The sequence below is a fragment of the Lissotriton helveticus genome, chromosome 1_1 (assembly GCF_964261635.1).
Source record: "Lissotriton helveticus chromosome 1_1, aLisHel1.1, whole genome shotgun sequence".
Lineage (NCBI taxonomy): Eukaryota > Metazoa > Chordata > Amphibia > Caudata > Salamandridae > Lissotriton > Lissotriton helveticus.
In genome coordinates, this window is record NC_136057.1 from 1,045,241,083 (window position 1) to 1,045,254,457 (window position 13,375).

The 13,375-nt window shown below is 40.9% G+C and overlaps 1 protein-coding gene across 1 annotated transcript in view; it reads left to right on the top strand.

Annotated features, from left to right (window-relative positions):
- ACR (acrosin) overlaps window positions 1–13,375 on the top strand; it is a 135,922-nt gene that overhangs the window by 105,955 nt on the left and 16,592 nt on the right. Inside the window, exon 4 of the mRNA XM_078648936.1 lies at window positions 12,913–13,058. Within this exon, the coding sequence (XP_078505062.1) occupies window positions 12,913–13,058 (146 nt within the window). The remainder of the gene's footprint in view (window positions 1–12,912; window positions 13,059–13,375) is intronic.

Consider the following 13,375-nt stretch of genomic DNA (forward strand, 5'->3'; position numbering starts at 1 on the left):
GTCTATCCAATGGTCTAGGGCTTTTTCAGTTGTTTGGAACAAATCCTCAGGAGAGATGTTTGTTTCCTTGTTAACCCTTGTTTTCTGAGGTCGATGGTGTTTGGCGCCATTACAGTGCTGTGCTATGCCCAGAAAATTCATTTTGTCTGGCGTCTCGTTATTATCCCCTTCCTCTGACACACTATCCCTGCCTTCCTTCTCGGCGTTACGTATTGCTAGTATTTTCTTTTTAATCTTATTCGTCATTGCTTCTGTCTGCGCTACCTTATCATGTTTACCGTCATTGATGCTGTTGCTCCACTCTATTAAACTAACCTCCACGTCCCCATCACCCTCATCACATTCCCTGATCAGACAGTTGACAATAAAACGGAGGATGTTGTTCTTAGCTTTTACTTTTCTATTTTCCATAGCTTGAGCTACGCATTCATGGTTCCGTCCTGTTCTGATGAACTCATACAAGGCATCTAAATGTGTATTCATATCAGGCAGTCCATCTAGCTCTGCGATGGCTTGCCTTACTCGTATTGATATGGCGCGCATTGGACCAGTAATACCTGGCTGTAAATCATATATACATCTAGGGAGTTCAACGTCATCCTTTATTTCCTTATCCCCCCCCCTTCCGCACCTCCGGAAACCTGTTGTTGGTCCTGGACTGGCTGGGGCGCGGCCTCTGGTGGGAGCGGGGGAAATGGTGCGTCTATGTAGGCTGGGGGTGGCTCTGCTAGGTAGGCGGAAAGGAACGCCTCTGGTGCCGTTGGTTTAATTTTAAGGGGTACATTTTGGGGAACTTCCTCTGCAATCTCCTCTGAGAGTACAGGGTAGATACCAGCAACAAGAGCATTTCTTTCCCTATCCATTTGTTCCACTCAAACCTGTTCACCCTCTTCTAGTAACTCTTTTTCTTTTGCCTGTTCTGACATTTGCCTGCTTTTCTCGGCTTTAAGTTCTTTCAGGGCCCTCCTATTAGCCTCTTTGCACCATAATTCAATGGCCTCTTTCTGCGAGGGCCTCGACTTCCTTTTCCATAGTTGTTCCTCTACTCTCATAATACATTCTGAATCCCATGTGCCGGTCGCAGGCCATCTATGCACCGTCTCTAGATCCTTTGTGTAATCTACCCAGAGGTCTAAATAGAGAATAGCGCTGATGCCATGTTTGTTATACATAAAATGGCCGGGAGTATCTCTTGGCGGGACATTAACTGCATCTTCTAATATTCCCTTTTTAGTGCCTATTTTACGCAATTTTGAAAACAACGGCATGCTGGAACCTAACTAAAACAATTTCAAACTCAAAACATATACAACATATACTTATGTACTGGAATACAGTACAACCATACCGGTCTCGTGAAGGAGACACGTCTTTACCGTGTTCATTAAATGAACCCGTCTTTATGCGTTCTCAGTGGTACTCACCGGGAAGCAGAACTTGAAGACCTGGTCATCGGACGCTTGACGCTTGCGCAGGATTGGCGGACCTCTGAAGACCTCGGACTCGGCTCTCTCACGGGTTGGGCTCTGGGTCAGGACGCTCCGCAATCTTCCTCACCGCCTCGTGTGGATGTCTGGTCGCAGTCCGCCTCCTCCGTGGGCCTGAGGGAGTTGGCGGGAAGTCCCGCTGGCGTGTACACTTGAAGTCCGTCTAGGCTGTAGAAGGGGGCAGGGGCCGTACCTACATCGCCGGCGCGTGGGGAAGGGGATGCGTACCTATTCGGGCGCCAGAATATTTCGTAAATAAATTATTTACACTATCATAATTTCTATAAATAAATAAATATCAAAAGGGTCAAGCATAAATGAGGAGCAGAGTCCGTGGTATTAGAGTCAATGGGCTTTATTGCATTAACTCGAGTTAAGGGAGAGCTCCAGCGCCAAGCGGGCACAGGAGAGTTCTGAGCTTTATTCACAGAGTACAATATTTATACATTCTTTGCATACATAGGGAGGAGCCCTCCAAGCAGAAGGAAAGAAAAAGATATGAGCATGTAGGCGTTCACTGTAATGAGTCATAGGTGGGTGGGTGCATAGAGGGGGCAGCAAGGTCAGCTAAAACTCGCAATGCCTGTTTGCGTAACTTTATCAGACTTCTCCATGAAGGCTGTTTCCTTTCTGTTGGCCAGGGAGGGCCCTGGGTGTCAGAGTGACTAGCATGTCTGGTCTTATCTCTAGCTCAGGGCAGCATGCAGATTGCTCTCATCTGTAGAAGTGTTGCTGCTTCATACTAGCAGTTGGTTTGGCCCTTCCTGTCCACCCCTTGTGTAACTGTCTTGGAGGTTTCCCTTGACATGGGCCCCACTTATCTCTGAGAGCCGACAGCAAAACTGGGCCTTATCTCTGCCGAGGGGCTTCTGCTCGCCTCCTGCTCGGGCCGGAATGCAGCTTTATCAGGTCGACCCTTGTTTGACACTGTTAAGACACCCCGGGCTGGGCCTTTTCTCCGTGACTGCTCAAAAAAATATCTAATGTGCTGCAGGTAACGTCTGCCTTTTTCAGGGTCTGGCATGGAGGGGCCTGGTGACAGAGAAATAAGGCCTCTGAATGTGAAGTAATGCAGGGGTTTTTATTCAACATGGCAGATGGTGAGAGGGTAGCGCTTGGGGGCACAAATACATATAAATATGTAATTTTCTTCAGAGTTTAAAAATGTAAAAATTTAAAATTGAAGGAATACACTTAGGGGCCTATTAGCATGGTGGATGGATCACCTCCGCCCTACCGGCGGTGGCGATCTGCCTGCCAAAACACCCGTCCTGATAGCCATTTACCCCCCCCCCCCACATTAGTATGGCGGGGGTACCGCGTTGTTGCCGGCAGGCAATCGTCCTGATTGCCTGCCAGGCAGAAAAGGCCCATAATATGGTAGCGGTGCCTTGCAGGCATAGCCATCCATATTATGATGTGTGTGGTGGAATGCTTTTCCATGGAAAGGCATGCAGAGTTTACTTTGGGGCCGTGTTGGGTCCCCTGGAGGGTGTTGGTACCCCCCTACATTGGCATTCACAAGGTGCCTGTCACGTTGCGCATGCCAATGCACAACATGCATTTTGAACATTGTGGTGGGTGCATCCTAATGGGCACAGCGGGACCACCGCACCTCCGGCGGTCGGTCCCGTTTATCATTACGTTACCGCTACGTTGGCGGGCGGACATAGTCCGCCATTGTAATGGGCCCCTTAGTAATGGAGATTTTGCAGACAGGGATTGGTTGACTGTACTAGATTTGAGAGACGGGTATCTGACTATTCCGGTTTGGGAGCCCCATCAGAAATATCTGCATTTCAGATGGGGTGGGAAGAGGTGGAACTTGTTTGTCTCCCATTCAGTTTGTCAGCAGCCCCTTGCTACTTTCCAAAGGTCCTTCGACTGTAGGCAGCTTATCTCATAGAGAGGAGAATGTTATGTTATGTTAATAAAATGTATATAGCGCGCGTACACCGGAGGGTTTCTTGGCCCTTAACTCGGACCATATCAATGCAGCCGCAGATTACACATGAGCTTGCTCGAACAGCCATGTCTTGAGCATTTTTCTGAACTCTAGGAGATTGTTGCAAGACCGTATCCCTAACGGTAGTGAGTTCCAGAATTTAGGACCCAGATAAGAAAACCTGCATCCTGCCTGCCATTTGAGCTTGCAGGTGGGGATGGTTAGCAGCTGGAGATGCGCTGAACGCAGGTTACGGGACGGAGCATGTCTTGAGACAGTTTATAAATTTGGGACTCTTGCCATGGAGGGCCTTAAAAATAAGGCACCCTGTCTTGAGTTGAAGGTGGCACGCTGAGTGACAGGGAGCCAATGGAGTTTTACTAGCAGTGGTCTAGAAGATAGCCATTTTGGTAGTTTGTAGATGAGTCTCGCAGCTTGGTTCTGCACCATCTGGAGACGTTTAAGTAAGGATAGTGGTAGACCGAGGTAGAGTGAGTTTGAGAAGTCAAGATGGGAGAGTACCAAGGCGATCACCACTTATAGAAGGGCGGCGTGGGTGAGCAAGTGAGCGATCTTCCTAATTTTGCGTAACTGGAAAAAGCAAGTGGAAACCACTGCCCCCCACCTGGTCTCTGAGTGAGAGATCGGAGTTGATCTAGACTCCTAGGCTTTTTACCGACCGGGACAGGATAGAGGGAGGTCCTAAGTCGGACGGCCAATAGTGAGGACCCCAAGGGTCTGGGCCTTCCCACCCAGTACTAATTCGGTCTTCCCCGGATTAAGTTTAAGATGGTTAAGATTCATCCAACACTGGATATGAAGCATAGTGGCTTGAAATTCCTGGATTGAATCAGAGGCATTATCGATGATGAACACCAGCTGAAGGTTGTCCGCATAATTAAAAAAGGTTACCTTCCTATTTCGTAAGGAATGGATCAGAGGCAAGAGATACAGGTTGAACAGATGGGGGGACAACGAGGAGCCTTGAGGGACTCCACACATGGTTTGCATGTATGGAGCAGTGAAAGGGGCAAGGCGCACTGCTTGCGTACGGCCCTCGAGGAAGGATTTTATCCACTTAAGAGCAGAGCCCTGAATGCCGGCCTGACTGACAGACAGTTGGCGACATGGGCCTCCAATATCTTGGCCAAGAACGGGAGCAAAGAAATAGGGCCGTAGTTTGAGAGGTTCATGGGTTCTGCTCCTTGTTATTTTAAAAGAGGAACTGCTATAGCATTCTTGAACGCACTGGGTACCTGTCCCTGCGTCAGGGATTCATTAAGGAAGGGTATCGCCGTGTGTGGCAGGGCGGAGAAAATCTCCTTTAAGATGTAAGGAGGGCAGCAATCTCTTGGGGAGCCTGATTTGACTCGGGCCAGCAAGTCTGAGAAAATCTGGTGGCTAAAGGCAGGAAAATCGTCTATGATGGCTGAATTCGTAATTGGCCTGTCTGGGAGCACCATATGCCTGACCGTGGGGATGCTGGCTTTTTATACATAAAGTAATCATTCAAGGAATTACATAGATCTTGGTAGGGAGCCTGTTTGGGGGTGATTCTCTCAGCATGGCAGAGATCATTAACAATCATAAAGATTTACTTTGACCTATTGTGTGAACTCAGAATTCTGGTGGAGAAGTGCGCGGCCTTGGCTGCTGTGATAGCCTTTTTATACTCTTTACGAGCCTTTAGATACTGGGTTTTGTCCTTGGAGGAATAGCGTAGTCTCCATCTCCTCTCCTTCTGACGGAGTACTAGTTTTACATTTTTTAACTCATCGGAAAACCATTTCTGAGCGTCAGCTTGTGAGGGGGGCATGTATGTTACTTGCGACGAGTAACCAAAAGGAGATGTTATCCTCCATAACGTTAATATCAGAATCAAGAGTGGGAGCTGAGTTGGCTAGGGTGCAGAGGAAACTCTGTTTGTCGATAGCCCTCCATTTCCTTATCATGCCACCCGTAACCGTGGCGGTCTTGAGATATGAGGGAACAGTGACTGTACAATTTATTAAATAGTGATCTGACCAGATGCATGGTGAGATAGTGAGTTTCGCTAATGTCAAATTCATGGACCAGATTTGGTCCAGTGTATGTCCTTTAATATGAGTAGGAGAGGAGATGTGCTGTATAAAATTAAGATTAGAAAGTAGATCAGATAATTCGGCTGCATGCGGCCCGCCAAGAGCCAGCAGTTCAGATCCCCTATGAGGAGAATATTAGTGTAATTCATAGCTAAATTGGCCATTTGTTCACTGAATGCGAGAGGGAATGAAGGCATATATTGAGGAGGCCTATAGATGATAACACATAAAAGGAATCCGGAGGAGGAGTCCGGTTTGATGACCATATCCTCCACTACCGGAAGATTGAATAAGGCTAAATATTTATGTGAATGATATTTTGTTGATGGATCAGAACAGGATGTAAATGGCGGAGTTCACACATTTGGCAATAGGGTTTCTAGAGGATCTAGGATTTGTGGTGAACAGAAAGAAGTCATGTCTGAACAAAAAGTTAAAGAGACTAAGGAAAGTGATCCCCAAGGTATTGGTTTTCAAGAGGATGTCTTTAGTGGTGTGAGCAAGAGTTATAGATATGCTATCTTAAACAATGCATGCTATTTTCTCAGGATGTTTGAACTATCGAGCTTGCCAGAAATAAAAAGCCAAGCATTTAAGGAATGGTCTAAACTATTCAGAGGAGATTGTACTCATAGAGGGGAAAGAGGAACAGGATTGGTGGTTAAGGATTATGGAGGGATGGAATGGAACAGCTATTTTTGGGGAGTGCCTCAAGATAGTTATAGAATAAGATGCAAGTCTGGAAGATTAGGGATAAGCTGTGGTTCAGTCACAATAAGTGGAGTTTGGTCAGAAGAGGAGAGCAGGCTTCATATAAATTGTCTAGGTTTGTTGGCAGGGTCCTTCTCGATAAAGAGTTTCACAAAGAACAAAGCAATAGGCTCGGTCTTGTTGAAATTGGACAATGTCTCTGCGATAAGGTATGTGAATCAGTTGGGGGATCCGTAGTCAAAGAATATTGCAGACCTGGCAAATGTTTTCTGGGATTATTATCTTCATCAGAAGATTGTAGTACAAGTGGAGGATATTCCAGGGTTGAGCAATGTGGAGGCGGACTAGTGTTCAAGACATTACAGGGATTCCAGTAATTGGATTCTGGTCTGGCAGCTGTTTCCGAGATTAATGTTACTCAGAGGGCCATACCAGGGAAATGTATTTGCGAACAGGTTCAATGCTCTGCTACCAAAATGTTTCAGTTAGCGTCCTGATCCCGAGTAAGTGGGGTCGGATGCACTTCATCTGATTTGGCGGGGTCTTAAACTTTATGCTTTTCCTCCTTTTTCAATGACTATTTGGGTGACAGAATTGTTAGGCAAACAGAAAGAGACTTTAGTGTTAGTGACACCTCTTTGGAGGTCACAGATCTAGTATCCAGCGATACTGGGGTTGTCTGTGGAGCTACCGATTTTGCTTCCAGTGTTTTCAGGACATTCTTCTGGGTCCATCGGGAGAGAGACACCAGTTGGTGAATACAGGTCAGTTAAGTCTAGTGGCATGGAAAATTTCACATGTGAATGGCATGTACCAGGACTTTCATCGGAAGCTTTGAATCTTATTTAGGACTCAGGGCTCTGGGCTCTGGGAACTAGAAAAATGAATATATTTACATGGCAGCAATGGGTTTGCTGGTGTATGGAGAGGGAATTTGGCCCCATTTCAGCAAATCTAGTAGAGATAGTGAAATATTTGACAGAATTGTTTGAAAAGGATTTGTCATACCGAATTAATGCGTATAGGTCGGCTATTGCAGCAGGGCATGTCTTGCATGTTGTGTTTGGTTTCTTTTAGAAGAGTTTCAGACATAAGGGCTTTGGATATGCAAGTAGAATTTTTTATTTAGAGGGAGTTTTTTTATTTGAGCAAGAGGACTAAGACTAATTCTTATTCTATTAATTTTTTGACGAACCAGTGAATTTGTGTGTGGTATGTGGGGTAAAGGAGTATGAGAAGAGGCCGTTTTTTTAAGAGGTGATTCTGAGAAGTAGCTGCTTATTTCATTAAAAATCCATTTAAAGCAGTGTCTTCACCTACTCTTGCTTGTGGGGTAAAAAAGGGCGTGGAGGACTTCTGATGTGGATGTAAGCATACAGTGGCGTAACGAACCTTGAGGGGGCCCCCTGCAGGGTACGTGAAGGGGCCCCCTCTGGCTCCCCAGCAGAAGTGCGGTGCTGACGGGGCCCCCTGGAGGGTGAGGCCCCCCTTACCGCGGGGCTGCAGGGGCCTGTGTTACACCCCTGTAAGCATGTTTAGGGCACATTATGTGAGAGGTGCATCTGTATCGAAAGCCTTTGTGCTTGAAGGGGCATTACAAGATATTTTACAGTGTGCGGATTGGTTGAATGTTGCAGTTTTTCTGAAATTTCTTTTTAAACCTGTGGAAACTGTGGCTACTTGTTTGTCGAGGAAGCTTAAAACTTGCCTTAATGTTATCCCCAGGTCTTGCCATAAAATGTAGATTTTCATCAGCCCTGGTGGTCAGAAAATCTGGATTTTATTAAAAACACAGAGGGTAATATTATCCCTCCTAGGGTCCCAGCCCAAATGTAATAGTGTTGTTTATGTTAGAGTCCAAGAAGCTGTAAAGAAGAGGAGAAGCTACAGAGGTTGCTGCTATTGTTGAAGAAGCACAGTATTTGCCCTGGAGCATTTTATGAGTTTTCTGAAGTTGGAGTTTTTACTGTGAACTTACTATTTTTTTTAATGAAAAATGGACTGGTGTTTTAGATAGTTAATGCAGAATGCAAAAAGAAGGATGAGGATTGGGGGTTCTACTGTTTTAAAGTGTTGGAACTGTGGTGTGCTCCATGTTCTTATCTTCTTAACCACTTGGATGCTAAGGCATGCTCATGATTTACACTAAATTTCCATTGAAATCAATGGAAACTCCATGACGAGTTACCCTTGTCATTAGCACTGAAGGGGTTAAAGGGCTGCTGTTTGTAGAGGCATTAAAGGAGAAGGCAATAATATTAGCCTCCACGTCTTTAATAAAAATCAGATTTTCTGACCACCAGGGCTGACGAAAATCTACATTTGACAATGACTCAGAATTATCCAACAGAGGAGTTATCACTCTGTCATAAATCAATACCACTCATCTGTAAATAAGGGTTCACTGATAGAATATCGATGCCCAAAATATCCCCATTCACAAATATCGATGCAAAAATATCGGTAAAAAATATCGACATCCTATATTTAAAATTGTAAGTACAAAAATATCTGAACAAAAATATCGATGTAAAAAATATAGATGTACAAAATATTTATATTTTATTTAAATGGAAAATAATGCTAAATATATTACATAATAAAATTAACTTTAAATGATTTAGATTTAATTTACATTTTAACAAATATAATAAAAGTAATTTAATTTAAAAAATATTTAAACATACATATATAAAATATATATATATCCTTTAAAACAATTTATAAAATAGTAATTTTTATTTCTTTTATAATTTTATAAATATATACAAAATTACAAATAAATATATATTTAAATACACTTATAAGATAAAATCGAATAAAAATATTATATTATAAATTAAAACATTAAAATATTTAATAGTCTTTCAAATTAGATTTTGCACTCCATTGAGTGCAACAGTAGGGAAAGTGTTGGATAGCGGTGAGGTAAAAATTACTATTACCACTCAAGTGGGTGCAACAATAGGGAAAGTGTTCGATAGCGGATGGGTAAAAATGACTCATCCCACTCCAGTGGGTGCAACAGTAGGGAAAGTGTTGAATGGGGGAGGGGTCAAAAATACTATTCCCACTCCAGTGAGTGCAACAGTAGGGAAAGTGTTGAATAGCAGAGGGGTAAAAATGACTATTCTCACTGCAGTTTGTGCAACAGTATGGAAAGTGTTGGATAGCTGAGGGGTAAATATTAATATTTCCACTGGAGTCATTTCGAAATTAAAAACAAACAAACACAAAATATTTTTAAATACAAAAAAAACATATATAAAAGTTTTAAATATTACAAAAGATATAAACAGATTAGAATGTTAAAGAGATCTAACAAATACCTAGAAAGATTATTTTGAAAAATTCAAAAATAATTTAAAAACAAAAAACTATTTTTTAATATTACATTTTCAGAACCAAAACATTATTACATAAATATAATACTTTGTACTTCTTACCCTTTAACACCACACAATTCACAACCCACATCTAAATTAAAAAAAAATGTACCTCTCTAATTAACATACTTAATTATCAATTAAACAAATTTAAACAAATACAAATTAATTTACTCCCCAAACGTTACCCCTATAAAACCAAAAGACACACACAAAATAACAATAAACACCATACATATTTATCAATTGATAAATTAATAATAATAATCAACTAATTACTTAATTGAACATAAATTACTTTCCAACCTCTACCCCAATAAATACCACAGCCCACACCGAAACATCATTACACCATTTCCATAACTCATTTTACATTAATAAATTCATATCAATTGACAACAAATTATTAATTAATTTAAAAGAATTTACTTCTTACCCTTTACCACTATAAACCCCACAACTTACATCAAAAATTAATTACACAATTGCCATATTTTTATTAATTAATTAACATTAATTATAAATATATTACTTCCCACCCTATTCTCCTGTAAACCCCACCACCCACTTCTAAAACAATGACACAATTAACATATTTATTGACAAATTAATTAATTAATAATAATGAACCAATTAATAAATACTTATTAATAAAATAATTCCCACAATTAACACTATAAAATATAAATTAAATAGGTAATAATAAATTTAAAAAATTATATATTGATTATAATTAAATTACTTCCCACCCTATTCCCCTAAAAACCCACTAACTGCTCCTAAAAAATGACACGATTAACATAATTGACAATTAATTAATAATAATTATCGGCTAATTAATAAATAATACATTATTTACCACAATTAACACTATAAAATCTCAATTTAAATAAATTAGAAAACATAAAAAATATTCATTAATTTATTATAATTAAATTACTTCCCACCCTATTCCCTTATAATCTCACAACCTGCTACAGAACTTAAAAAGTCAAAATTTATTTAAGATAAAATTAGTAACTACTAAAAATATAACACATATTTTAAAAAACAAATTCTTATACAAAAAAATAGATCACATACTTTAAAAATACATACTAAAATACATACCACTAATTAAAACATTGATATTTTAAAGAAAATGTATATTATCAACTTCGATATTTACAAAAATGATATTTCTTATATGCAAGTCGATATTCTTGACCATGATATTCTTCCTGTCAATATTTCTGTTTCACGATACTTAAAACTCGATATTTGTTTTTGTCGACATTTTAAACTTGATATTCTGTCTGTGCACCGGAAATAAGGTCCTATGTATGGACCTGAAGTTACACCTAAATCAACACTGGAATTATAACCCCTGAATTTGTCCTTAAAAACGTCTTGGGGTTCCTGAAAACACTGTATCGTGGTTGTCACTAATGCTGCATTTGCTGTGATGGATTCTACTGTAATGCCTGCTGGTACTTTGCCCCAGCAAATGTTCCATGGAATACCCTACTGGTCACTGGTGCCTGCTTAATGCTAGAAAAATTCACCAGAACAGCAAGGGAGTCAAGGGACTGTGTTACGTGGCTTAGGTGGCAACTTCAGAAAAGATTTGTATTGGCAGTAGACTTCTAAATAAAATGTTCTTATATGAAGAGAACACTGTGTGAGCAATAAAACATGCACACATAAGCCAGTTTAGAATCAATCTTTAGGAGAAATAAGAGCCTTCATGCCACTTTATTTAATTGAAAAACGGGATTTGATTGAAGCCCGAAGGCCACATAGCCTGAAGACTCACACCTCATGCAATAATATCCCAGAGTGAGGATGAGGAACTTGAAGTAACAAGATTGTTTGGAATCAAAAGAAATTGTGAGAAGCTTTGACAAACCAAAATAATGAAGCAAATTGAGGTGCGAGTTGGGAATATCGAAGACAGAATATCCAAGGGTCACCTCACCATATTTTAACCAGAATATCAAGGGACAAAATTCCTAAAAGTATGTTTGTTTAGATTACCAATACCTAACTCCACATCGATATCTTGTCCCTCGATATGCTGATCACAATATTGTGACTCTGTTTTTTTTACTTTTATATTCCCTACCATATTCCCCAACTGAGACAGCATTCTTTGATGCAGAAGGCAAATTTGATGGAACCATAGAAGGCCTATTTATTTCAATTAAATAACTTGCTTGAAATTCTTTATGGAGTAGTGATAAAGAACCAAAGGCCAAGTATGCTAAGTGTACAATAAATATACACATTAGATCCAGAAGAGAACACTATTTATGTAAATTTCTCCCTTTTCATTTGGCTGTCTGTGGACATGCCAAAATGTACAAAACCACTCAATGAAAGTGATAGATAATCTACCACTGTAAATTTAATTGTATGAAATGCTCCTCGAATTACTTAAAATAACATGAACTAGCATTTTTATTTTCGCAATGTCTCCTCTTGTTTTTCCTTGGACGTTTAGCCGTTTCTAGATAGAAAGTAGGACGACCCATGTTAAGTGTCCCATTGAGAATGTTTGCTGCTTTGCAAATGATTCATAGTGGCACCTCAGCAAATGTTACAGAGTCTGCAGAAGCTTTTGGTCATAGAGTGTCTGTGGGTGGTATGAGATCCAATCAATGTTTATTGCAGCAGACTCCAATAAGCATTGGAAATCCCCCAATAGCTTTAAACTTCTCCACACCAGGCCATCTTCTCCCTGTTCCCTAAACACTCAACAACAATGGGAGGAAAACCGTTTTTGTCATCTAGAACTACACCCCTGGGCAATTAGGAAGCAGTAATAATCATCTGCAGTTTAGGAAATTGATTTAAGTCTTCCTCAGTCTTTGCCTAAGATCTCAGGACATTGGTTTTGTACATATGGAGGTGACTAAAAGATGATTTACTCTGTGGCGTGCACAGTGCTATTGTTTTCATTTTCTAGTTCACTCATAAACATAGCTGCATTATTCACTAGAGAGCAAAAGGCACAGCCGTTTCATCTTAATTCTTTCTCTGCTCCAGCAGAAAAGTTAATCTCCTGGCTTCAAATACAGCTACAACATAGTGGGCCTGTTTAGAGTTTGGCAGATGAGTACTCTATTGCAAACATGAGGGATATCCTGTCCAGCGTCCTACAAGTGCATTATATCCAAAGGCCTTCTAATACAGCGGGCCTGATAATGATCACTTTTGTGACAGAGTACCCGTCCACCGAATCTAAATCAAGCCCAGACAAATTAGAGCCAAGTTAAAGTGGCATTTGTTAAAAGCTGTGTTTATTTCATTTTTCTCTGCAGCAAATGAGCCAGCTGATATCCTGCAGGAGGCAAAGGTGGACATGATCCCAGTAAGCCGCTGTAACAGCTCTCAGTGGTATAGTGGAGCCGTTGGCAAATACAACCTGTGTGCTGGCTATGAGAAGGGCGGAGTGGACAGTTGCCAGGTATGTGTTTCTCACAGACAAGATTACTGGAAGCCAGGCCGCCATGCCTGAGGGCCATATCACAGATGATGCCTGCAAGCACTAATTTAAGACTGAGAGGCGCATCACAAAGCATTTTTTTCACTGGTGCTATTTCACCTTCTTAGTGGTAAGTCAGGGATTGCTTTGTTAAACATCGTTTCCACCATATTATGAAAACAGAATTCTGGAGGTGGCAACACGTGACAAGAACAGTTGTGCATATTTGTTGTGTGTTATTTTTTTGCGGCGATGATATTTTCTGTTGTATTTTTCTATGATGCTGTGTTTTTGTGCTG